We start from the raw sequence: 27,920 nt of genomic DNA, 5'->3' as shown, positions 1-27,920 counted from the left end.
AAACAGTAACTTGTTTAAATATGAGCAAATTTAAATAAATTTATGCTTATAATTCCAAAAAAAATAGTAATACTTACTTTGATTGTTCTGGAACTCCAGTATTTTCAATTTTTTTCCTGAAGCATCATCAAAAAGAAAAAATACCAAAAAATTAGGGTTTTGTTTCGCAATTTTCAATTAATTTTACACTAAACATGTAAAACATACTTACTCATTAGATTTTTGGTTTGTTGTTGTTGAAATTTGTCGAGATTGTGCAATTTCGTCTCTTATGTCGGACATTTTAGACAATTTTACTTGCTAATTGCATGTACGAAAATGGAGTAGAGAGAGAAAATGGAGGTTGAGTGAGAAATTGGAGAAAGAGGATGAGAAAGAAAAATGTGATTATTTGAAAAGTTTTTTTTTTTTTTTAATTATATATATATGGGTGGGGTAGTGGGAAGTTACTGGCAGTTTTAGAGGGAAGTTACTGGAATGTGTGGGGGTAGTGGTACGGCGTCGTTTAGGGGGGGTGTAGGGATAAATGGCTAAACTAGAGTCTAGCCATAAACAATTACATTAATTTCCATATTGGACATGAACACTTCTCTCTTTTGGGCTTTTATATTGGGCTTTCTATAAACTAACAGTCCATTCAAATGATTAAATTTTAAAATAATTATTTTTTGTTGGAAATATAAAACCCCAAATTGAAGCAAGGAATCCTGCATCACTGTCACCAGAAACAGAGATTCCAGTGAACTCTCAACTTCTACTTCGTAACTCCGACCTTCAACAATGGCGGATTCTAACCCTACTTCTTCCCAGAACAATTCCTCCACTAATTCATCTTCAACAACAGATAAAGCGCCGAAAAAACCCTCCGAACCCCCAATTTCATCGTTAATTAAAGCTTATTGGATTCCCGCGACGCTTTTCATTCTCTTCTTCGTCTTTCAAATCTTCTTTCTTCCTAGCGCTTTCCCCCCTTCTCATTACGAAGGTACTCAATTTCTCTCTCCTTCGTTTGAATTGCGTCGAATTGTTTGAATTTTATATTTTTGTTGATTTATTGGTTTTTAATTTGAATTTTGTAGTTCTTGGAATCAGTAGACTTAGTTCGATTGAAGAAGTGAAAGAGGCTTATGATAATTTAGCTTCCAACTGGTAAATTTCCTCGATTTATATGCAATACAATTATGATTTATGTTACATTGTTATTCATGAATTTATAAACTTTACTTATGTATAATTTGATTGTTAATTGCATTGTTAAGTTTTTATTAAGTTCATTTGTTTCGAATAATCGATGTTTATACTTTGCGTCTAGTTCAAAGAACATAGCTTTTGTGATACCACTGAGATATGATGGGGTTTGGATATTACTAATTCTGTAGTTTAAATCTGCAATGGTAGCTATTAAGGGTGAGCAAAAAATCAGGGTACCTTGAACCGGAATTGGAAAATGTTAGGAACCGCTGAACCTGTACAAGAGGATCAGGTTCCGGGTAGCAAAATGGAGAACCTGGTGCAATAGGTTTCGGTTCTGGTTCTCAATTTTATGGAACCGGAACCTGTAGGGTACCCTGTTAAAAGTATCACTTAATTTTGAATTATTCACCAATTTTAACTTATTTTTTTAATAATAAATATCAAAATCACAATTATAAATATACTTATTAAATTTGTTAGACAACTACTATTAATTTGTTTATTTTACGAGTTGTAAACATTATAAATTAATGACCAACTAGTTTTAAAAATTCAGCAAAAAATTAGTAAGTATATTACAAGACAGGGTACTGCGAATCGAAACCGGTAGGTAGGTTTCGATTTCGGTTCCTAATTTCTAGGAACCCGTTCAACATGTTCTGGTCTCGTTGCAACAGGTTCTGGTTCCAAGAATTTTTACAGGGTACCCTGTTATGCTCACCCTTAGTAGCTATGAAGAATGCACCCTAATCATAATGGTAGGACTTGTTGGCTATGAAGAATGCACCCTCATCAATGGGGTGAGCTTAGGGAACCTTGTAATAGGAATCGGAACCTCTTGAACAAGATTTTCAAAATAGGAATCGGAACCTCTTGAACATGTTCTTGGAAAACGGGAACCGAAATAGGTTTCGTTTCCTCTTCGTCTTTTAATATAATTAATAACTTCTCGAGAATTTTTTAAAAGAAAACTAGATTGTCACTAATTTATAATGTTTACAATTCGCAAATAAAATACACTGATACTAGTCGTTTAGCAAATTTATTATATATATATTTATAATTGGTATTTTGATATTTATTATTTAAAAAACAGGCTAGAATTGGTGTATAAATTGAACTTAAGTGAACTCTTTTATCAAGCTACAAGGTACCCTACATGTTTCGGTTCCAAACAATTAAAAACCGGAACATGTTGCTTACTTCACGGAACCGGAACCTTTTGTCCCCTAACAGATTTCGGTTCCTGTAGAGAATTTTTCAACTCGAGTCCTATTGTAGTTCATGCTTTTAAGCATGGCGGCGTTCCAAGGAAAAAGAAGCTAGAGAAAAAGAGTCGCCAACAAGTTTTAAGAACTTATAATTCGTTTACGGGTGTGAAGGTTACACCCCATTTACGATCACGGAGATCGCTAATTCCATAGCGGTCCGAAACCATGACCGGATGTTCGGGGATGATGGTATGAATCCAACCTAAAAGAGATTGAACCCGCCCTAAGTAGGCCTCTACTCAATTCTTATGATATTTATGTGTTTCGATCAACATACTTACATCAAGTTAATCCTGAACTTGTTTAATCTACGTCGGTTGATTATTAATGCACAATCTAATCTATTATGGTGATCACTAGAATTAATATCATATTAGCCTAAATCAAATTATTAATTATCTTATTAGGCGTGATTTCAAGTACAAATTTCCTTTAAACCTGCAAAAAGGGGCGTGATCAAGCAATAACAAAAACTCATGAATAGTCAAGGAACATATGATTAATACAACAATCATCGTTATAAGAATATCATCAAAACATCGTTAGTAGTAAGCTCCTAGGCATGATACTAAACGTATTAATAACAAATCCTAGCATGTCACTAATAACAAAATCAAAGCGTTATCCTAAACATGATACTTAAAATCATAATAAGCGTTCTAAACATGATACTAGGAATCATAATAACATTGTAAACATGATTTCTACTCCAAAATTAAAGAATAATAATTAGAATGATTGAATTACTCATTTTGATGCCTGAACCTTCTTGCTATTAAAACAATACACACGTTAGTAAACTTCTAGAAAGTTAAATCAATAAAGCAAATAAATCAAATATGAATTGAAATATAGATTTAAGACCAAACCCTCAGAACAATCAACCTTTCACGCCGAGATCGAAGGCAACGTCGAGTATAGGTTTGAGTATTCGAATCTCGTAAATGAGGTATTGTGACTGATTTGGGAGAGTATCAAGGATGTGTTTAGGCTAAGGCTAAGAACATGGGATGATTGATGATGGGATTATCAAGGCTAATTATCGATGATTGTTGCTAATCTGAAAACGGGAAAGTGACCTCTACTTATAGGGAAAAAAGAGAGTCCGGACGATCAGAAAAGATCAGAATTTGGAACGGAATAGAACTCTTTTTGACGCGAGGCGACAAAATTGTCACGATGCACCCGTCTCTATCGTGGCGCGATGTAGCTGACGTGTTGCATTGGTTTTGTCGTTCTACGATGATTTATGAAGATAATAAAGCCCTACGGAGTCTGATTTTTAATGGAATTAGATTTGTGAAGTATATTCGGACGTCTTTTAATTTGAACGGGATAAAGACTATCATATGAGAAGTTTTATTCGGCTTCGAACTCTTTTGATCCTTATCTTTAGAAAGGATAAATTAGAACATTCTAGAGGATTCTAGAAGTTCCTAACCGGGTTAGGGTTATGTTTTGACCCTTATATAATCATTGGGTCGTAGCTAAGGTGGACCTAGGCTCGGTTTGGTATTTTGGCCAAAACTTATTTGTTTTAAGTCGGATTTTTGCTTATAATATATCGTTGGAAAGCTCTTTTCAAACTCCCTCCAACTAAGCAATAATTGGACTGGGATTACAAACCAAAATAATCAGCTGTAGACTTTTTATATAAATTGGACACAAAAGGAACAATTTTAAGGACACGAAATGAGACTGGGTTTGGTTTTTAGGGAGATACAATCAGGTGTCTACAGTTTTGATCTTTTGCTCACCCCTACTCATCATAATGCTAAGGACCTAAATTAAAATGTATATTAGATAGCGTGTTATTTGATAAATAGTATGACATCTTAGATTATTGCAATAAGATGAACCATACTAAGTGCATCTTGATTTTATTGTTGATGGTCGTGGTGTATTGCGCTTTTTTCATTATCATAAAGAAATGGATTGCCATGTGAAGAGGCCTAAACCTAGACGATAAGTTGAAATCTTTATGTGGAGATGTCATTGAGAATTTGAGATTATAATAAAGCTACAACATCTTAATTCTTTCTTTGTTACTTTTTGTTACTGCAATTTGATTTTTGTACTATACTGGTGCACCCTTGGATCTCCGTCTTATATGTCCGAACTAACGCAAACGATTTTCCCTTAATTGACTACAATGCGACACCCACTTTCTTGCGAATAACTTCATTTATGATTTTATCTCTTAGATTGTTCCTGTACATCCATGATAAAACAACACTGATTTTATGGCAGTCCTATAGAATTTCCCCTTCAATTGTAAAGGTATGCTTCGGCCACATAACACTCCTGTAGCTGTTCTCTATTTAAGCCACCCTGACTTAATCCTATGAGCCACGTCTTGATCAATGTCACCATTTTTCTTGGAGATATATATATATATATATATATATATATATATATATATATATATATATATATATATATATATATATTAAAGTGAAACCATGTCCTTGTGACACACATTTTGAGTAAGAGATTAGAGATAAGGTAAACGGACAAATTAGCTAGATTTATTTAAACACCACTAACAAAATATGTCTCTCTTAACGGTGTTCAAATTATATTAGCTAATTTGTTCATTTACATCTTCCAGTCACATCCTTAAAATGTGTGCCATCACGACATGTTAGCACTTTTTAAAAAATGGAGGAAGTACATATAATGTAAGCTTGATAAATCTTTAGGTTTATGCATAATAGAATTTTAGTGTTAGAATTTTATTGATAAGAGGATACAATCACTTAAACTAAAATTTTTTTGAAAATGAAATATAGAAAATTAAGGTTAATATGGTTAATGAAAAGAAAAAAAAGTAAAAATAAAAAAATAATTATAAAATATTAAAGATTACTCGTTGCCAGCGGAATAGTAATGACACGCGTTGCATCCCAATCGATAGTTGGTGATTTGGCAGTTACTAGTCAAAGATCGGGTGCTTCAAGCTATAGTTAGTTTGGGCCAATTTGAAATTTTTAAATCTAATTATACAGCAACAGCTACAGCTGAATTGTGAAAGTCTAGTGAGAGGAGGAGTGATATCAAGTTATCCAAGAGAGAAATGAGTAGGAAATTTCTGGAAGACATTATAGGGAGAATTTTGTAATTGTAGTGTATAATTGCTTTGGAAGATACTTATAGTGTACTTTTCCGTTCCATTACTTGCAAGTTGCAACATAGCAATTTAACACACATTGTAAAGAAGAGATTTTGAGTATTTTAATCAAAATAAATTTAAACACGGGTAACATATAATTTCCATCTTGCTTGTTTTTTTTTATTAATATGCTCGTTACACCTTCAAATCTCTTCCTTAAAATATATGCCAAAGTGCTATGTTGGAAATAATATAGAACGTAGGAAGTATCATTATTGTATAAATAACTACCTTTTATGACTTTTGTAACTTACTATAGTAAAAAATGACCAAATTCCAGCCTCAATTTTCCATATTCGATATCATGGTAAATCAACCTCTTAAGGATAGTCTCTTATCTTTGATAACATTTTGCTTTTTATTGACAAAATGTTAGTCACTTCATAATATAATTATTTGTTTATTCTATTTGATTTAATTGGGTGATATATATATATATATATATATATATATATATATATATATATTTATAAAATCAAGCATGTTTATAAAATTATGGTAACAACAACAATCAAAACCTTAATTCCAAAGATGTGGTTGGTGTCATGAATCAAGATTTTATCTCTTGTAATCACTAATTATGATCCTTTCCTTTCGTTCAGTAACTTCCTTATGTCTTTCTCAACTCCAATCATCTAAGTCGTATTTTATAATTAAGATAATGACATTTTTTTTAGAAAAAAAAGTGCCAAAGTGAGGTTGTTTTGAAGAATTTATCCTTTGACTACTACTTGCTCCACTTCATTACATTTTATGACTATTAAAAGTACTATCTTTAAGTTATAGAATTGACCTAATTTCATCCTTAATTGATCTCTATATCTAAATATCGCGTTGTATCAACCTCAAAGTTTAGTCACTTATCTTTATTAATATTTTGCTTTCAACTAAGAAATCTCAGTCACTTCAAAGTTTAATTCCATTTATTTTAATGTAATAGTAGTATGAACGCTTTGGCTTTTTTTTTTTTTTTTTTTTTTTAAAAAAAAAACTTTTAAATTATTTATTTATTCTACTCACTTTCCATTTAGGGTCGTTCTTTTTTGCTTTATTCTTTTTTTTTGACATACCCCTTTACCATCTTACCTCTCATACCCCACAATTCTACTTTGTTTACCATTTTTCTTAATCAAACCCATTGTTTTACATTCTCTCTCCTACTTTATTTTACACCCACTCTCATTCTTCAATATTTCTTAGTTTGCATATGTATAGTAAGTGGGTAGAGCTGAAAATAACAAAGGTAGTAAAAACTAAAAAGTAAAGCTTGTTTCTTAATAAATATGAAAATTTTCCCTACATTCCTAAAAGTTCAAGGAACTTAGGTCTTTTATTGTCTTCCATGCACATATTTGACCATTAATTAATATCTTAAAATATGTATAAGTGCAAATTATGCATTATTTAACTTTAAAAATTAGCATTGAGAAGAATCGAACAAATGAACGATCAACTTTGACCGTATGAATAGAAGTGAATCAAATTTTCGGGGATGGAGGTAGTATGAAAAATACTATTCCCTCCGATTCTTTTTGTTCTTCTCATGTGAATCCTTTTTGTGAGATAATAAAAGGAAAAGTGGGAAGAACAAAAAGTATCAGAGGGAGTAATTTTTTTTTGTAAAAGTACCAAATTGAGGTAGTTTAGACGAAATCATCCTTTCACTATTACTCACTTCACACTACTTCAAATTAAAAGGCATGCTAATTACTTTTATGTACTTCGTAAAGTAGCATATATTCTAGTTCCCTTGAGCTCTTCCCCTTAATTGTAGCTACATAAACACAGGTAAAGAAGAAGAGTGGGTTGTATTGGACCCACATGGGTAGGAGAGCGAGTGTATTATGCGGTTGGAAAGTATTCAAGTGGTATTAGTAGACCCATATGGTAACAATAATTTGCCAAAAAATTACTTTAAGTAAAAGAGGGTAGAATTTAAAGAAATGTACCAAAACGGAAGAACAGAAGAACCTAAAGGATTGGAGGGAGTATTATATTAATATAATATATTAGGATATTGCTTCTGTTCCTTTTATATTATTAGTGCTACTCTAAATACACAATTAGGAGAGTTGTAGAGAGAGTGATTATTGGAACACACGTAAGAAAAGTAGGAAAAAACCTTTTTAAGTGGGGTGTGTGTAAGGAAAGTTCCAGTCTGGTCCTGGTCTACTGAAATGAAAGATTCCAGTCTTCCGGTCCAACAAGTTCCACTCCAGTTTTGGACATGTGTACAGTGTACAACCCTGATGGAAATTATAAAGTTTATTAGATGTACATAATGTGATAAGAAGACTTAAATTTTTATGGTAATGTAACATGATTTGCTGTCTTAAGGAAAGGTAAAAAAAAGTATCGTTTGATTATTTTAGTTCCTAATTGAGTGATGTATTATTGGTAGATTTTAAGGTATTCACTAATTAGTACTTCTTTATCTGTAACTTCCACATATCACTATCTTACCTTTTTTTTTTTTTTTTGGGAGAAATTTGAAGTTGTTTAAAGATTCTTTTGAAGGTTTAGAGCATCAACAATGGGAGCACTCTACTCCCCTACTTTTTCACTCTCTCTCCTCTTCTCCTTTTGACACATCATCTATTTTGTCATATACCCTACTTTCTATTATCTACATACTCTTCATCTTCCTCCTCCTTTATAATATCTCACAACAAGAGGATCCTCTTATGATACTCTTCTACTATCTCTCTCCTACTTTTATATAAGTATTATATATATAGCCCACTAAATTTTACCTATAAATTATTTACTAAATTAATTAATTAAGTATAATTAATTTTTAAAATACATGTTAGTAAAATTAAAATATACCTCGTATTAGTTAAATTTTAAAATAGTGAAATATTAAAATTATTACATAATTGTTATTATATGAATTAAATCAAATTGTGAAATACGTTTAATTTGCATTAATATAATAGCATGCATTAATAATCTTAAAAATAAAAACATTATGATTTTGAAACCGTCAGATACATATGTGCAATTAAGAAAATAAATGGTTGTGATTTAGAGGAGTGGGGGAGAAGTTGGACACATGTCACATGGGAAACAAAAAGGGAAGGAAATTAGCTAGGAAGGGTGACAAGTGGCAAATAGTGGAGGAAGGGGAGGGGGCCCAGCTAGGAGGAGTATTGTGAGAGTAGTACTCCATATTTGGAGTATGCTTTCAAATACTTCAATATGGAGTACTTTGGCCAAATTACCCACAATGGAAGTATCCTCCCAAATTGAGGAAAAATGAGGGTAAGTACTCCCATTGCAAGTGCTCTTATAGAAACTTTCTTTACCTTTCACCTGGCCCTTGCAATTGTTGTGCTATATAAAATGTTATTTTTATAATTTTTTTCATACTTTTTAGTAATTTTAGGAATTCAGGTTTTAATTTTATTCGATCATATTGGTAATTTTCAGGAAATCAGGTGCCAAACCCCCCACAACTAATGATTTTATCAAGGTTATTATGTCTTCACTTCACTTCACTTGCCTTGCTTTATGTTATTTGTTAATTAGTGCTTCCTGAAGTGTTGTGCTATATTTTCCCTCTGTCCTCATTTAACTTTTTCTAAGTCAAATTCAAATTCATGATACCTGTTTTTAATTGGTTTCTTCATTTTAAGTTACCTATATTAAAATGCCAATTGCTAAGGCACCCTGGTTGAAGCTGATGTTTCTTTCCAGATGGGGAACTATGAGAATAGGGATAAACTTGTCAAGCTGAAAGGATATGAGAAATAATGCCAATTCACCTAATTGGATAACTGTGGCAGTAGTTTTTAATTTGCAAGGATGAAAGGATTGGAGGAGAGTTATACATTACTTTAAACTGCTTAAGGATTTGGACTTTGATGTGAGAACAAATGTTAAAAGACTTGTAGAGGAGTACGTAGGATATGCTATAAGCCCTTTCCTCTTTGCAACAGTTTTGTATGGAGTAACACTGTTAATCCAAGATGAGATACTGTGGTGTTTGTTATTTGCGTATGATTTTGTTTTGTTGGACATTATAAAATTAATGCTAAGTTTGAGCAATGGAGATAAATGTTAGAATCCGAAGGGTTTATATCAATCCGTAGTAAAAGTGACTACGTGAAGTGCCATTTTAGTATTGGGAGGCGGTGGAGCAAAGATGTTGTGACATCAGATGGTAAGGAGTTGTTCATTAGTGAAGGTTTTAAGTATATGAGACAAATAATTAGAAGTATAGACTTAGGAGTAACTCTTAAATTCAAATATAGGTGGTTCAAATGGAGAAAGCAATGCCACGTTTATTGTGCGATTGTAGCATGTGTTTAAGGTTAAAAGAAATCTATCAATCGACAATCATATTTGCATTATTACATAGGTAGCTTTTTAGGCATTAAACAAGGAACATATTAAGATGGGTCTGGTAGACATGTTTATGTTAAGATTGATGTTTGGGAAATACCTTTAGGGATAGAGCAGGAATTTGGATATTCGGAAAGTTAGCTAGAGTATGAGCATGTGAGATTTCGACCGGATGATGTGCCAGTGAGTATGTTGGAGGTTGGGATGATAGGGATTTCCAAAGAAGTCGAGGGAGGTCAAAGATGATTTGTATCGAGGCTGTTAAAAATGACTTAAAAAGAGGTTTTGGAGAGCATGTAGAACTAATCTTATTAATGCAAAGCTTTGTGTAATTTATTTATTTTTCTATTGGGGGTGTTAGTAGAGACAATTTGAGGAGGTAACTTATCAACTTATGCTGTTTGGCCCCTTTCTTTATGCTGTTAATAGAACTACAATTTTACATGGGGAATCATAATTGGCTTCCTAGGAGCACTCTCACTCATGGGTAGTTTTTAGCCCATGAGGAGAAATAAGTGATTAAAAAAAAAAAAATACTCCCATACTCATGGTCAATTTGCATTTTCATGAGTAAATGGAGATTTTCTCATGGTGTGAGGAAATTTCCTTTGCTACAGTGCAGAAGGAAGGGGATCCATGCAAGTTTGGAAAAAGCAAAAAAGAAATAGAAAACAATTAACGCATGCTTACGGGGTGCGTCAGCATGGCCACTGAGGCTGCACCACATGTCCCATAATTTTTTGGCTTTAAAATGTTACTTTCAAATTTTACTTGGCTAATTTGAGTTACTAAAATTTTTTCTTAAAAAAAGAAATTACCATCGGCCATAAATTTATTTTCTCTCTATAAATACTCTCATTTTGCTATATTTTGACATACTTTCGAAAATCACTTATTCTCTACGTAATTCTTTTTCTCCGTTATCTACTACTCCACACCAAATTATTATTGCTATTGTAATTATTATTAGTAGAATAGTGAATACTACCTCCATTTCATATTTGTTGCAACTTTGGAATTTTTTATGTCTTATAAATAATACCCAAAAGTTGCAACTAATGTGAAGCAGAGGTAGTAACTTATTTTACTACTATTAGCACTCCCTCCGTAACACAATGATATTCCCATTTGGAATCTTTTGACTATTAAAAATGAGAGGAAATCTTCTAATTTTCTCTCTCTATATAAGAACATTATTAATATCCAACTTTTAAAATTTTCTCTCTATATGAGGTCTAGTTTGATTTGTCTTGGTGAGTACATTATTAATATCCAACTTTTAAAATTTTTGCTAGTGTGAGATTAAAGATATTTATGGTCAAAGATTTGCATCGATATATGTAAATGGAAGATCATTGTGAAATAGAGGGAGTATTATTAGTGCTGGTATTGAAATTTTTATTACTTTTGTTGAAATTAATAAATAGATTAAGGTTAATTTGTAGGAGTGAGAAACTATGGTGGGTATAGTGAAAAGTAGGATATTATATATATATATATATATATATATATATAGGGGAGGGATCCGGTGAGAATAGGTCCATATGTGAGAATTCAAAAACTGATCTATAATTTAGAACATATGAGTAAAAATTTAGAACATACGAGTAAAAATTTAGAACATGTGACTCCAATTTAAATTTAGAACATATGAGTAATAATTTAGAACATCTCTGTGAGTAATAATTTAGAACATCTGATTTAAGAATTAGAACATGTGAGTAAAATTAAAAAAATCTGTTTTATGAAACATATGAGTAAAATTTAGAACATTTGATTTATCAATTTAGAACTTGTAAATAAAAAATTTAGAACACTTCGTATAAAATATAGAAAATGTGAGTAAAAATTTAGAACATAGTAAAATTGGAACATATGCTTTCAAATATAGAACATATAACTAAAAATCTCAAAACACACGTTTTAAAATTTAGAACATATAAGTTAAAATTTTGAAATAAGTCATTTAATTTTTATAACATCTAACTTAACTATGGTTTAGAACATGTGAGTACTAATTTAGAACATCTGATTTAATTTGGATCACCTGGGAAAAGTTTAGAACATCAAATTTAAAATTTCGAACATACGATTAAAAATTTAGAACATAAAGTGTTTTCACATAAAGAAGGGGTTCTCACGTGAGCCTTTCCCTATATATATATATTTGCCCATGAGTGGAAGGGAAAAATAATCACCAAAAAGACAATGAGGAAATTAGGTGAGAGGAGTCAGATAATTGGTAGAGCCCCCCCCCCCCCCCCCCCCCCCCTTTTCTCATGAATGGCAGTGGTCTAAGGTCCTGGAACTCTGCAAAGTAGAAGAGAAATTAACAACCTATTTAGTGGGACAATAAGTTTTTAAGATCTGCTGTCTATGGTTGTCAGCCAGAGAAGGTTTCTTCTATTGGTCGAATGAGTGCATTTGTGCTTAATCTGTCTTTGTTCTTTAAAACAAAACCCGAGCAATGGTATGATGCTTTTCTCATTGTATGCGTTCTTTTCTTGCAGATTCGATATGCTTATGAGTTGCTGACTGATCCATTATGGAAGAGAGACTATGACCTATTTAGCATTGATGAGCATCAAGTAGGTATCCTGTATTTGTATACATATCCTTTGGATTTATCATTGTTTTTCTTCTTACACTAAAACTATCTCTGGCTGTAGCATGTTCTGGAAAACATTTTGCAGCTGAATTCTAATAAGGTGTACTCCTCAGTGAACCTTCCTTTACTTGTTGGTTCCACAGGTTAGTTGTGTCTCTCACTCTCTCCTTCGCCTTCCTGTTGTATATGCCATATAGGGAATATGGAATACTGACTGCAATGATGATTATGTTATGCAGACTCTCATGATATTGATTTTGAATCCATTACTTCTGGTGATATCCAGTCAATTGTAGGGGAGAGGCCTTGGTTAATGCAGGTGATTGCCTGTATGCTGGTAGCCTGGCGTGCCTTATCTCTTGTACTTTTACTGATGGGAACCAAACATTTACTTGCCCTACTTTCTTTTAGCCTCCATCTGCATTGTCCTGACTCCTGACTCACTCAAGGGGAGTATTATCATATATGTCATATATGCAGTCTAATAAAATTGCCTATAAATTCTTGACAATAATTGTAATTGTAAATAATACTCAAGTGCCTGAATGACGTTCCTACAATCCTACCTACTTGTTGTACGGAATTTAGATTGATGCTGACCTTGTCCCTGCATTGACTGTCAACAACTTCTCTGCAATTATCAAGCAGAGGAAGCTTATTGGGCCATTCAGTCCATGATAATTTTGTAACACAAAGCTGAAATATTGTCAATGATGACTCTATCTGCTCCATTATCCATTCTGTTATACAGTGTAAGAAAATTATATTACTGGTGTAATTCCATGATTTTACTGACAGAATATTAGTTTATGTTCAGGTATATTCAAATGGGAGCAATTTATGCAAACAATTTTCAAGCAAATGGAAGAAAATTGGTAAACTTTCCATTTGATACATTAGAAAATGTTCACTTTCCTCTTTGATGCTGACTTTTAAAATAAATCAATTTTTGATGTAAATATTTGAGTTACTCTAATTTTCTTATATTGCTCACCATCCATGCCTACAGAAAAGAAGAAAAAGGGGTTTTCTTTAGGCAGTATAGTTTTAAATTTACTGTCATAATTTCTATACAAAATATGTTTAGATCTTTGAACTGCTAAGTTGCTATATACTGCTATTGTTTAAAAGTAAATAAATAAAGCCTCTAGCCTGTAAATGTGGTTAGATATTGCTTTAATCTTTGCCTGTAAATGTACATCTTTTTTTTTTCCTTTCACCTAGAAGATAATGTTCTAGTCTGAACTTATTTGGATTTATATCTGGCCTATTATATGATTGATGTTTAGTTCTAAGAACACATTATCACGTGGGGTCTTGTTAGAATCTTATTAATGTGTATTTGCCAATGATCTAATACTCACTTCAAAATTATTTGTAATAAGTAGATAGAAATAAAGTCTGTTCTGTTCTCACTGTTTCAGGTCTGAGGTGGTTTGATTTTAACAAGAATAAGTAGTACGTCTTGAAAATTTGAAAGTAAGGTGAAGACAACTTAGCCTAATATTATTAAATACAGAATGATAGGTTAATAGCTTTAGGCTATTTCTCTCTTTGATAACTTTAGGTTATCACTCTCTTAGTAACTTTAGGTTACCATTCTCTTTCATTCCACATTACAAATCTCATGCCTTCCTACTGCTGTGCTACTTTCGGTTTGTCAAATTTCATGTAGCATGATTATTGTCTTTGATTTTGTCATATTTAAAGCGAACGAAAGCAATAATTAGTGTGCCGTAAATGTTAGTTTATATAGTGCTAGGCTTCCTTTTTGCTTTGTCGTTCTTGATGGACATATATTATGTTGCAATATTGTTATATTTTGCATTAGGAATGTTTCTAGTGGAAGTTAAGGTTTGGACCATATCAGGCGAGTTGATGTAAACTCTTTCCGGCATTTCCACTGGGGGTAGTTCCCTATTGGAAGTACTACTGTTCATTGAGGTTGATCCCACTGCGAATTTTTTGGTGGAAGTTTTGTCAAGTCTTTTCTTAACTTTTTTTTGATGGATTTTTTTTTTTCGAGTTTCTTGCTATTTGGAAGATAAATGCTCATCCTAAACATGCTGTTACCTTTTTTGGATGGGCCTTTAGTTAAGAAAAAGATGCTGAATGGATATAAATTTAAAAAGAGATTTGATTTGTGCAAGCATTGATGGCTTGACACTTATATGAAGAAAAGTAAGAGATAAGACTGTAAGAGTCGCATTGATCACCTAGTACTCATTTGCCCTAGGGTTACATCCCATTGTCATATAGCATTGTTTTGGTTGAGTTGGTTTTTTCTTGGCTTGGGTGGGATAGCTAATGGTGGGATGCGGAGATGGTTCTGTTGGCCTTTTGTTGTTGTGTACCTGAAAAGAAAGAAACCAGCAGATTCTTTGAGGGTAAAGCTTGCTCAAGTTAAAGGTTAAATTTTCTTATCTTGAGGCTATTCATTGTTAGGGGGATTGGAGTGAATTTTGAACGGTGAGTGACATTTGAATTTTCTTGAGTCTGTAGAAGCAATGTTTCACAATAGCTTAGTGAATGCTTCTTTTTTATTATAGCCAAATTTTGAACTTGATTAACACCCCTCTGGGGCCTTTTAACATTCCCATAGTTTTGATATTTGACCTAGAAAAACTATTTTACTTGCTTTGGTTCAGAAATTAAGTCATCATTTTGACAGTATCTAGTCGTATCACCTAATTAAAAGAAATACCTAAGTCCTCTAACTAAAGCAGATAGGGAAGTAGGGTCGAATCTACAGGGAAACAGTGTTCATCTATTCCTAAATAATTATTATAATCTAAATTATCAAGTAACAAGTATGAATTTAAGGGAACTAATTAAATAAGCATGTAAAATAAAGGGAATAAAATCAATATAATAAAGCTTAGGGCATAGGTTCACCAATAAATAATATTTCGGGATGATTATCAATGCATGAATTTATCTGATTATAAAGGGCTTTCGCTACGTATTACAATCATAGAATTAATCTAGCGGTATTAAATCACATCTCTCGAATCTTGACTTAACCATTTATAAATTAACCTACCTATTGAACTAAGCCTAAACATCAATTCTCATCTGTCGAATCTCGAATCAATATTGCATAACTCATACAATTAAACCAATTAAACCAGGCCTAATTTAATTGCATAGCATTAAATCGATCAATAGGAAATTAACTCAAATACCAACAATCAACAATAATAAATCATTCCTTCATATTATTTACGGATCCCCAAGAACCCTAGGAAATAAACTACTCACGTATAATTAAATATAAACTAAACAAAGCAATTAAACAAGACATAATTAATCAAAGCAATAAAATTACTAGAAATAAAAGGGAAGAAAATCATTACCAAAATAAACGGAAATCATGAATTGCATAAAAACCAAAGAATCTTGAGAGAACAAATTGCTAAGAAATCTTAAACTCTAAAATCTGGAATTTAATTCATGAATGACGTCCTAAACGTACTTAACAAAAAAGTATTTATATTAAAGCCAGAAAATCCTAAACAAAAGAAAGTAAAAAAATGCTCCTAATCGCTTTCAGAAACATGCGCCCGGCCGCGTGCGCCTCCTGGCAACAACACTTCTCTTTCTCTCCTGGGGCGAGTGCACCAGGCATGTGCTTGGACTCCTCGATTGGGCTCCTTGCATGGCCCAATCCGAGCTTTTCCTCCTTGGATCTTTTCAACTCTGGTCCATTGCCTTGGTTTGGTTTTTTCTTCTTTGTCGAGCCCTTAATCGTCGGTTTGATCACTCTAACACGGTCCTTGGGCTACGGAAAATGGTCACATGAGTGCGCTCCACATCCAATGATAGAAGTGGCTCAAATAACTCCGGGAAATGCTCTAAATCCGCAATTTCCTATAAAACAATACTTAAGCTACGAAAACACTAGAAGACGCATATTAGTAATAAAAATAGCTCCGTAGAGCTAAAAATACTCCTAAATATGACCAAGGGATGGGGGTAAATCACTATATAAAATAGACATATCACATTTCAAGTATGAAATGATTTTTTTGTTAAACTCAACAGGGTTTTGCACTAAATTCACTCAGGCTGTTGGTTTTTTTTGTTTTCTCTCCCTTTGACTGCTATGTTTGATGCTTGTTATCCCAATCACAACGTGGATAGGAAAGGTCTTAATGTAATGATTACAATTTAGGATAAGCACCCAATATTACGGACTTGTTTGGATATCCTATGTTTTCTAAGCATTAGATCGAGAGGTTTGTTAGTTTGAAGATGTGTTTTGCAAACATTCTAATAATGATTCTTGTCTTATTTGCAATCGTTTGGCCATAATTTCAGGCCTTAATTGTTGTTTTGAAGCTCTGATTCATAGGGAAGAAGCTGAACATATTATGATATGCAATCATATTTATGTGAGAGTGGAATTAAATTTTCCTGACTTAGATCATTGCATTGATTGTTTAGGAATAAGGTTACTTTAAAATATATAAAATAGAAGACAAGAGATGTAAGTGTAAACCATAAAAATTCAAACCTGCTATATGCAAATACAGAGGGAAGAAAATATACAGAAACAATATTTTAATGATAATTTGTGGGTTACAATTCTCGTAGATCTCTTGATTCCTCTCTCAAAGGGTTAGGGTTTTGATGTGTTTATAGTATGGGGCCTTATCTGCTTAATCCATACTATGTACCTACAATGTTTGGTAGTACGTAGGAGATGGGGTCTTTGTGACTTATTCCATCTAAGCCTCCTGAAACGACCCTCTTTATTTAGAGAGTCGTAGAATGGAGAAGAAAAATTATAATATAATTTGCGAGATTCGAAGGATAATCTTATATTTTTTTTTTGATATTATCTCCTTATTTACATCTATTTGACACCTAAAAGTTAACAAAATTTCGGTGTCAGGTTGTCAACAGTAAGTAGAGAATACTTTGTTCAAGAAAGAAGAACCATTGTTTCAGCTCCTTTGATCACTTGCAAGATGCAACAGACAATTAATCTTGTTAAAATGGGAGCTTCTTCAAATTTTTTGTTTACATCATGCATTTGACACATCACTTATGCACATGAATAATAACACAAAAACTTTCTCAATTTTAATTTATGGACATCTTTTTGGCTTGGCAAATTTGCCACCTCGATGTTAGTTTGAATGCTGGTTATTGTTTTCCATGTCTGCAAAGTTGTGTTGTTGAAGAACTCTGCCTTTAGTAAGCTGGCCGTACAATTAGCAAAATTCCTGGCATTCAAATTTGGGTTCATATCTCATTTTTGGCTAAATGTGCAGTATTTTTTCCACATGCTCCTTGTCTGATGTGTTTGAAACTGTTGTCTGATTGTTTGCAATTGATGCAGTATGTCTTCATGACATTACTCTTTTTATTTATACTTAAAAGCAGTTGCGTTGTTAATTTTTGACTCCATACATTATGAGCAGCTACTTTGCTGGGTGAGATTGCTGATACTGGTGTAGTGGAGCTTGGGGAAATCAAACTTGCCTCTCAACTTGCAGAGAAGAAAACAACAGGGCAACTTTTCTTCCGAAATGGTAAACAATAATCTCGTTAAGTTATGGTTTGTGTTTGAAATTAGCTGTATTGGATATGCTCTAAATTTTTATGCGATAGACATGTCACATTAACATCAAGCTGACTCATGTTGTGGAGAAGGTACCAAAATGTTTGCAGCTTCTACTCCACTATGGTGGGGGCACTTAGCCATTGTACTAGTTATCAAGCCTCAGCCTAATATTTAGTTTCGTTTTGCTATTTTTAGGGGTTCTATCAGGATTATATTCCATTATCTTCACATATTGCTTGTTAGTCATACTTTGAACTCTCAAGCATCTATGTGTTTCTTCTTGGCTCTTACCTATTTTGTTTACAGGTCTTCCTTCTTTGATTGCATTTCCTCAAGGGTGTAAAAGTTCCAGCTGTCTTATTAGGTAAGCTCTGAGTCATGTATGTTTGACAAATAAAAGGAGTGCTCTGTTGTTATGAAGCTTTCTTATTCAAGTGCTGTTAATTTTCTGTTGGAGTTATATGCCTAGCATTTGTAATATTTTGCCATTGGATCATGAGCTTAATGTTTGTGTAGGTATGAAGGAGATCTCTCGGTTGATGCAGTTACAGATTGGTTTGCAGTAATGATACTGAAGTTACCTCGCATTCCTTATTACACAAAGGACACATTGGTATGTTGATCTTTTTTCATTGTAATTAGATGTTTGACGGCTTCTTGTGTTAGTTTTTTAAATTTTTTATTTTTTTTTAACTGGTATACCACCTAAAAAGATTTCCAACTTGATACTAAATACCTATCATTGTCCATCGGCCAAGAGTTCACTGATTAAAAAAAAAAGAAAAGGATGTGATATCTGATATGCATCTACAGTGCCTACAAAAAATTAAACATGAGAGTCAGTAAGTGGAAAGGTGTGGCGTACACTTCCATTTCTGCCCATGTGATACGGATTCAATTTGTGTGCCCTTCCATCTTCTGCCCCTGTGATATGGATCTGTTAGTACAGTATGATATGTGTACCTTTAAAAAAACAATTAGATAATGGTGCATAAAAGGACATAAATTCGCATATATGCTTTTTCATTGAGTGACTGAAGAAGTTTTATTTTATTTATTATTAATTTTTTTAACGTTTTTTTAGTGCCTTGAGTCCTAGGAAGGTCTCAATCATTCTCTCTTGTATTGTGTTTGTCTTGATGCCTCACTTACTACAACAACAACCACAACCAAGCCTTAGTCCAAAAATGATGTGGGTTGGCTAACATGAATCGTCATAAGAAATAGTTCGAAAAGGGATTATAGGAATCCAAGCACTTCAGATTCTTGAAAGGAACCCCCTTTCCCTCCTCTCCTTAGATTCCCTTCTTAACTTCCATTATCCAATTCTGAAAAATACTTCTAATCTGTTTTCTGAAGCTTCATCCTTGAGTTTTTTAAAAATTTTCTGTACAACTTAATTTGAAAGGTGTTTAGAGCTCAAACGTTCATATCCAAACGCATACTACATACATTATGAACTTTCTTGACATTTACTGTTTGCTCGCAAATTATGGCAATTGGAGAGAGTGTTGATGTGATAAATGGGTGAAGAAAAAGGTAGATTAAGTAAGAGAGTATGTGGAAAAAGGTGGATGGGTGTAAGATAAAGGTGGATAAAGTAAGAGAGAGAGGGAGAGAGTGAGTGCATATGTCATATGTGTAAGTATTGTGGGGCTAGAAGGGTATGGTGGTAACTGGGTTTTTTATTTTTATTTTATTTTTTTAAATGAAATATAATAAAAGTGTTAACAACTTTCTGAAATGGACAACAATAGAAGTTGTCAAAAACTTTCAAAGCAGAGGTCTAATTTATATGACATTTGAGTGTTGGCAACTCTTGTTTTAGTAGTATTTATTTTACATCATTATCGACATTACTCCAATGTCTCGGAAGAGGATCTTACCAATGGGTAAAGGGATTGAACTTTTGCATCTTTGCCTTCATGATAACTGAAAAGTCTAGAAAATTAAACGACCCAGTTTTTGGCTTTGAAAATCATTTGCATCCAATCTCCCTATGTTGTCTGAACCTTTTGGAGATCGGATTGGTATTAAGCTTGTACACACTGTATTTATGTTTGTATAAAATGAGGTTGTTTTGTTTTTCAGTGATATGTATTTGTACTAGTAAATGTTACGAGTAGTATTTTTTTCTAGTTACTTTTATTATGTACATGAACAGTTGTATTCTTACCATTTATTTCTCCTATTTTTAGGGACCAAGATTTCTGGCTAAGAGTAGTTATAATAAGGTATGCTCTTTTCCTTTTTTCTTTTATTTATTTATTTTTATTATATGTATGATTGGATCTAAAAAGACATCTTAAATCATAATATAATTCTAATGTGAGCATGCTTTCCTGAGTTTGTAGGTAAGGCCTTCCATTATGGAGGCTGCTTGCATATGGTCTGCTAAAATATTGTTCTATATGCGTCATGCTTCTTGTTGATCCTTGTAGATTATTGGATACTTGTACTTTGTGCTCTGATCTTTGAGTAATTATACTAGTTAAATATGAACATGATTGATGGCTTAATTTGGACTTATTTTGCATATTGTTTTTGGTTCACAGGTAAAAGTCATGTTCTTCTCGGACACAGGGATGCGTGCAACACCATTCATTCGTCAAACTGCCAGGAATTATCAGGATTATGCTTCCTTTGCATGTGTTCTTTGGAGGGAAGAGGAATTTTCCTATTGGTCATCTATGTATGTGCTTATGTTGTACAGTTTAAGGCTAATTGTTTATATGACTGAAGCCTCTACTTTGCAGAGTTTGCTATATTTTTACTTCTTTGGTCAGTACTGAGCTCTAGATTTGTGGTTAGTGTGTAACTTGTGTAATTGCCCATTTATTGAAAAATTCTTTGGGATTGAGGAGAGATGTCAACTGTCAAGCAGTTTTTTGAAAAAATTATGAAAAGTACATATTTGGAAAATAAGATCTCATTTGATATATTTTATCCTTTAAGGTACAAGTTTAGTCAAATAAGGAATTCAAATCTGATTGTATATTATCAGAAAAATAAATTCCGATCAGAAAAAATAATTTCTGATCAGATTAGCAAAAATAAGGTGAACTAAACTTAGCCTAAGGGAGTAATATTCGCATACCCAAATCTAAAATGCTTGTTTAGCTGCTTCTATGATGGGTGTATTATTAACTGTATAATACCAGTCCAAGTCTGCATTTTCTGAGAATCTTGGGCATATTACACAAAAGTGGCTTTTTTAATGTCTTATGCATTGTTATAACCTTTCTGAACAATAATCTCTTCTTTCATTAGCCACATATCTGCTAATGGGCTGATTTAAGAGATAGGTAATAATATATTGCATTTATAGAGAAATCTCATTTATACTGCACTTAGGACACTCTCGCGTTACCAATTTATACTCTATATAATGGTGCCAATCTGATGCTGCAGCTATACTGTGTTTCAGTTATTTCTATCTTAATCTTAGAATTTTTTTTTAATTGTTATTGGTGGTTACAGATATGATGTGGAATCAGCTCCGGCCACTGTCTTTTTGAGGGATCCAGGCACTAAACCTTTGGTGTTATATGGTATATACCAATTTCTACTGCTGTCTCATATCTGTTATTTGATTATTAGTTTTCAAACAGTTTCTTTTATCATCATTTCTCTTCATTCTTATCATCATGCAGGGGCTGTAAACAGTTCATGGTTTGTGGATGTAATGGAAGATAATAGACTGCACGGTAATGCTCCTGTTCAGGGTTTATTTTCCTTTTTCATTCTTTTAGGTTTTGGTGGTGGTGTATGTAGTTATAATAATTTTTATGAGTGGCTTGTCCATAAGTTGTTTAGCCATAGCAACACGCTTGTCGGAGGAGGTGTCTACATTGTTGTTTAAAGTTGTATTTCCCCTTTTTTGTCTTAATTCCAATCTCTCTAAGCTCATGATTGAACTACATATAGAATCTATATATTCAATACTTCATTTGTTGATTTACCAATAATCAGATTCTGTTTGCTAATCATGCAATAAATCTGCAATATCTTTCCAATAAGAATTACACTGCTTCGTTTCTGATATATGCTGTGAATTTTGTATACTTGAAAGAATATTCTTCTAGGTGCTGTAATATGAGGTATCCTGATGCTGAATATTTTATGTTTCTAGAGCTTCCACAATTGAGGACCATGACATCAGTGGAGTTGGGTTGCGATTCACGTGGCTATTCCCGAGCAGGGACAAGTACTACGATTTGGTATTGTGTCGTCGTTATTGGAAGGCCAAGCCCAGAAATGAATGAAATGCGTGAGGTGAGTTGTCCACTTCGCAATATATACAGTTTCCTGTAAAATGAAAGGATGTACTTCATGAATGGTTTTTATTCTCTAATCAATGTACATATGTCTAAAGACGCTTCAAACTTTGTTAAACTCTAAATTGTAATGTAAAATGGGATTCGTGCTATTTGCAACGATTTTTACCAAATGAAAGAAATTTTTTGTAACCAATGTTTCTAAATTTGTTTTGGAAAATTAACCATCGTAATCAAATATATTTTTGACCAAATACATTGTGATAAATGAAATGATGGTGAAACGATGAACTCCAAGGTACAATTTTTTTATTAGGTTTTTTCTTTTTTTTTTTTTGGGGGGGGGGGGGGGGTGGGGGGTGGGGGGTGGGGGTGGAGTGGGGGACTTGTTATGCAAGAAGGCTTGGGCTGAAAACAAGCACATAAATTCTTGTTTCAAATCTGTATAGGCCTATTTAATTTCTTGGTGCGGAATGGCTTCTCTCATTCTGTCACTTGGAATTTCCATTTGAAGAGAATTGTCAAGATCGGAATTAAGAGGATCTTACTAGTTTAATAGGCTTTTCAATTTTTGCAGGGAGACTGGTATATTTCCTGAGAGCGACAGATAACAGAGAAAATTAACAAAAGTATAGATTTTCAAAGAGAAGCATGATTTAAGCCAAGAATTAATGTTATCTGAATGCTGCTAGCAAGACTTTTGTTGTCTTTATAGAATCTGTGTTGTCCTAATAGTAAATCCACAGACCACAGTATTTTAAAATGTGTTTTCCTGTCTTAATGGAATCCTACAATTTGTTTGATTTGAGTTGTATATCTATATAATTGTGAAATGTGAACTTGTCCAACAGACTTCTATAATAGACTTCTCCATGACTCTCCTATAAACGATGTTTCATGACTTATGTTTGTGCACTCTCAATTGATAAAGCTGATTGTTTTTTTTTTTTTTTTTCCTTTTTTTTTTCCTTTTTTTTTATCCTGACTTCGACTGTTGAATTATCTTGAGGCTTTAGGTTCTGCGCAGGGCCCAACAAACTTTATCAGAAAAGAGCTATCAGGATGTTGCACCCCATTCCAACGAGTTGGCAGCACATGCAGCCATTGCACTTAAAGACAAGCGATTAACTTTAACTTGGATGGATGGAGAGGTACAAAAGGTTCGTATCTCTTCACTTTCTCCACTAATTGTTTGTTCAGCTACCAACTTATAGTTTACAAGTCCAGTTGTATGATAACCTCCCTTAGTCCTTTGTGATTAGGTTTTGGGAACGATACTGCATATATTATCAGTGCCACAATCAAGGTTTCACTATGATTGTATGCTATGATTTTAATACTTAATTATTGATTTTTGTGGGGAGGGGGGCTTCGATTGGTATATGATACATTTTACTATGTGTCACCTTCAGTTGATAGTGACGGGTTTATAGTTGTACACCCACTAGATCTGACCGATTAATTATGATTATGGAAGCTCTATGGACCATTCATAGCGGTCATTTAAAATATTAGTTTGAAATTATATCTTTTTTGCAACAAGCCCTTGTCTGTCAGACATTCATTCAGTTAAGTGTAGTCCTTGCTGTAGAGCAATCACTTTTTTCTACCACTTGTAACAGTCTAATTGATATAATAAGCTATTGTCGACCGAATCCTGCAAAAAAGTAGAGCATAAAGGAAGCTTAAAATTCAAGCTTTAACCATTAAGGGAATACTCCCTCTGATTATAATAGTGCATCAGTCAAAATGGGCACGTGTGCCAACAGCTGCGAATATCTATTTATTTTTCCGTCACACTCAAGTCTGACTTGACAATGTTGCCGTTACTCATCAGTTTCAATCATAATAAGCCTTTGGCCTTGTATATACAGGTACCTATGCATGATTTTAAAATATATCTTCACTGCATGAAATTAAAATAATACTTCCTCCGTTTTTTAGATTCATCATTTTTTAAAAAGAAAGTTTTGATTTAGATGCATCACTTTCCTATTTAATTAATACTCTCTCTATCTCTCTCCTATCACGAGTACTTTTTTCTTTCTCTCCATCTCTCTCATCTCCAAAAATTGATTGCCTAGGAGCCTGCAATTTTTAACGTGATGCAACTAGAAAGAAATAGAGGAAGTAGTATAGTTATGCTTAATGTTTCCTTTTGTATTATTTTTACAATATTTGATGTCACTGCATATATTTCTTTTTCTAAAAAAGTTATAATTATGCTTATTGTGATTTCTTGATCTTAGAATTTGTGCATGTTCTACATTGGTGGTGAGCTTAGCTTGGAATGTTGTGGTCCAAGAAGAGGCATTGAAGATGCTCCTCAGGTTGTTATGGTGCGTTACATGAGAAATGATTCCGTTGAAGATCCTAAGGATAAAAGATCCCCCTCAAGTTTACTGGACAGTCTTAAAGATGATGTAGATCCTGTATCTCAACTGGTAGCACGATACAATGGCTCTGCTGAGCCTTTACAGGTCAATTTGTCTGGCTCATAAGTTTTAATTTCAGCAGTTTAATTGTCCTAGAACTATCTTTACTAGGCATTAGAGCCGTTAATTCCATCCTTTTTCTTCTGAACAATGGTTTTCAGCACATACTTATTATTGTATCTAACTGCAGATTATTGAATGGATTTCGAAGAATATCAAAGATGGTGACTCTGCAAAACTTCCTTTCTATGTAAGTAAAGTTTTTGTCCTTTGTAATAGTGTTGTTTGGTGCATTTGGACATTTGTATAGTGCACAGGCATGCGTATTTACATGATTCTATGCATGTTGACATGTTTAGAAATTTTGTTCTCTCAGTCATGGTGTTATTATTTATTTGTAACAGGCTCAATGCTCTGACGATTTCTTGCTTTGTAATTTATTTTTTTTCCATTTTTGTTTTGCTGATTGAATGCCATATCTTAATTGTCAGAGAACAAACACACCTGAGCTTGTTCCCGAGAACTCTGATCCCCTTTGGTTCGTTAGTGGTGAAAAATTTCTTTCCACTAGAAATGGAATGAAACATAAACTTTGGAGAGTCATAGCTTGGTGTCGTGATCTTTCTGGTGATCCAAGGATTGGTCCATTGTTACTTCTTGGAGCATTATTGTCATTTGGTGGAATATGGCTCCATCGCAGTCAGCCAACTCCATCAAGTGACTCAAGTCAGTGGCAACAAGCCCATACCAAGGTGAGAGGTCTTTTGGGATGCTACCCTAGTTATATTCATAACAACAAAGCCCTAGTTATATTTATAATGCTTAGGAATGATTGCAGCAGCCAGCAGATATGATCTCTGTTTTTGAATCTTTGACAAGGTACAGAATAGTTAATCATAACGACATTCAGCATGACTTAAAAAAAACTAGTGCCTACCAATTAGCTGTTGGTATATTGGTGATTGGGGCTACACTTGGTAGGGAGGACGCGTGTTCGATCCCCCGCAGTAACAATTGGGAGGGGACTGGAACCTAACCACCTAGAACTGATCCTCGAATCCGGATTAGCCCAAAGGGTGAACCGGGTGGAACACCAAAAAAAAAAAAAAAAAACTAGTGCCTAATTTAACAGTATTGTTAACTTATGCGAATAGTTGTTTTCGTTATTAATTATGTCTGAAATGTTCTTCCCTTTCCTCGAAGTTCCATTTCATTCTTTGCTACTTATTGGAGAACAGAACAAGGGTATTAGCTAGCCTATTATGTTGCATTTAGCAGACAGTCTATTCATCTCGTTGTTTTAATCCAACTACCTACTTTTGTTTAGCATACTGGTCCGAATTGAAGCATTACTACTACATTCTGCTATTGTGTTGTGTGTTTTTCTTTGTACACTTAATGGTTGTGAAGAGCTGGTGTGATGAGCATTCGGACAAGTCTGCTCATGTTGCTATGAATTTATGGTTCGATTTATAATAATCTTCCACTCTTTTTGACAGAAAAAGATCCCTAAAGAGTGGAGAAATCGGAGAAGGAACAGTGTAACCGGAGAAATTCCTCCTTCAATAACTGATGTGGAACCGAAAGATGCTTATCAAATGGAATTTTCAGATTCAGACTCTGAAGAGAATCACAATAATTAGCACCAATCTTGGAAGATCGGTTGCCAGGAGTATTTAATTTTTCTAGTTAGGCAGTATGCATCTGGGCCATGATTACTGATTGTCAAAAATTGGTGTAAATGAATTAAGTTATCCGCTTATATAGTAAAAAATCTCTAGCGAGAGAAAGACCTTTAGTGAGAGAATCCTCTCTATTTTCTTTTCGAGTTTAGCCTACTTTATTTTGCTTTCTATCTCTTTCACTGTTTGTTCAACTAAGTTCATAGTCATGCCGCAGTATATTCAACCTCACACTTTTGTCTATCCTCACATCGTAGGTGAGGAATTTAGTAATCTTCCACCTATGGATGAGGACAAGTCTATACACTGGGACTGTTGTGTTATAGGGCGTGTTTGGGATGATCGTGACTTTACTTTAGACTTGTTTCAAAGACTAGTTTTGCGGTTCTGGCATCTTCGTGCACCAGTTCGAGTCTTTCCTTAAGACCAAGACTTGGTGTTTTGTTGTGGCTCGGAGGAGGATGCAGATGAACTTGATTCGCGAGGTTGGGTAGTTTGGTTGTTCTCCAAAGGCTTCGTGATTACTCAGTGCCGCACACCATGAATTTGCATCCAATGAATATGTGGGTCGGTGTTCAAGGACTTCCTATCCGCTACTCTACTCTGACTGTTGCGGGTGCGGTTCTCTTTCATGTCGGTGAAATTACTATGGTCGATGAAGGCAATGGTCAGTTTCCAATTCCTTGTCCTCGCGTTAGAATTCTAGTGGATTTGTCTTTGCCATTGATTGCGGGTTGTTATTTTCCAACACGTGAAAAGTGAGTCACGTGGGTTTGTTTTAAATACGAAGGTATAATTAGATTTTGCAAAAAGTGTGGTTTTGTCGGACACGGTCAGAACTCGTGTCAAAAATCTGATGCTATTATTGCTTTTCACTTGGAACGCCGCTTTACGAAAGCGGCGCTCGTGTGTTATATGGTCCTACCGATACTAATTTATATTCAAGTGCTATTCGGGGCATTTTTCCTTCTCCTTCGTTATGGACTACGGAGCTTTGGTTTGGCTTTCATGATCAAAATGATCCTTCTGAATTTCCGGCGGATTCGCATCCTTTGGATTATGATAGTGATGGGGGTGGCTTTCCCCGTTCTCCGTCGGATTCCCGTTCTGGTTCATCTGCTTCTTGTCGTTGTGTTGGTGAGATTTCGGGGTTGTGTCCCCCTCTGTTTCCTAGTGCTTATCGGAGTGCGGTTAATGAAGTTTGGCAGCGTGATTCGGAAATTAATCGCTCGGTTAATGAACAATTAGAGGTTCCTAATCAGCAAACTAGAAATGAGGCACGCATTGTTTATGCAAGGGCTCGTGATAGTCAGTGGCATTACATGGGTGGCTGGCGTAACTCTCCTCCACGTGGTGATAAGC

General features: G+C 33.9%; 1 protein-coding gene across 1 annotated transcript; it reads left to right on the top strand.

Moving 5' to 3' along the window:
• Positions 1-151: 151 nt before the first annotated feature.
• Positions 152-26,784, top strand: LOC110726425 (dnaJ homolog subfamily C member 16-like). Its single transcript, XM_021905906.1, has 20 exons — positions 152-985; positions 1,080-1,149; positions 9,070-9,112; positions 12,495-12,572; positions 12,654-12,735; positions 12,832-12,911; positions 13,410-13,467; positions 18,022-18,132; positions 18,471-18,528; positions 18,681-18,777; positions 20,363-20,398; positions 20,720-20,856; positions 21,645-21,715; positions 21,818-21,871; positions 22,297-22,439; positions 23,458-23,601; positions 24,691-24,921; positions 25,067-25,126; positions 25,368-25,628; positions 26,376-26,784. The coding sequence occupies exons 1-20, from the start codon at positions 781-783 to the stop codon at positions 26,517-26,519; spliced, it is 2,163 nt and encodes a 720-aa protein (XP_021761598.1). The 5' UTR covers positions 152-780; the 3' UTR covers positions 26,520-26,784.
• Positions 26,785-27,920: the final 1,136 nt, after the last annotated feature.

This window comes from Chenopodium quinoa, unplaced genomic scaffold (genome assembly GCF_001683475.1).
Source record: "Chenopodium quinoa cultivar QQ74 unplaced genomic scaffold, ASM168347v1, whole genome shotgun sequence".
In the NCBI taxonomy this organism is placed as follows: domain Eukaryota; kingdom Viridiplantae; phylum Streptophyta; class Magnoliopsida; order Caryophyllales; family Amaranthaceae; genus Chenopodium; species Chenopodium quinoa.
The sequence above is the reverse complement of the archived record's forward strand: the minus strand, read 5'-3'. Positions and strand labels throughout refer to the sequence as shown.

Excerpts from the sequence above, each read along its gene's own strand:
- LOC110726425 (XM_021905906.1), top strand. The coding sequence starts at position 781 with ATGGCGGATTCTAACCCTACTTCTTCCCAGAACAATTCCTCCACTAAT. Across the intron at positions 12,912-13,409 it reads AGAGGCCTTGGTTAATGCAG|GTATATTCAAATGGGAGCAA; the intron begins GTGATTGCCTGT and ends GTTTATGTTCAG. Across the intron at positions 13,468-18,021 it reads AAGCAAATGGAAGAAAATTG|CTACTTTGCTGGGTGAGATT; the intron begins GTAAACTTTCCA and ends CATTATGAGCAG.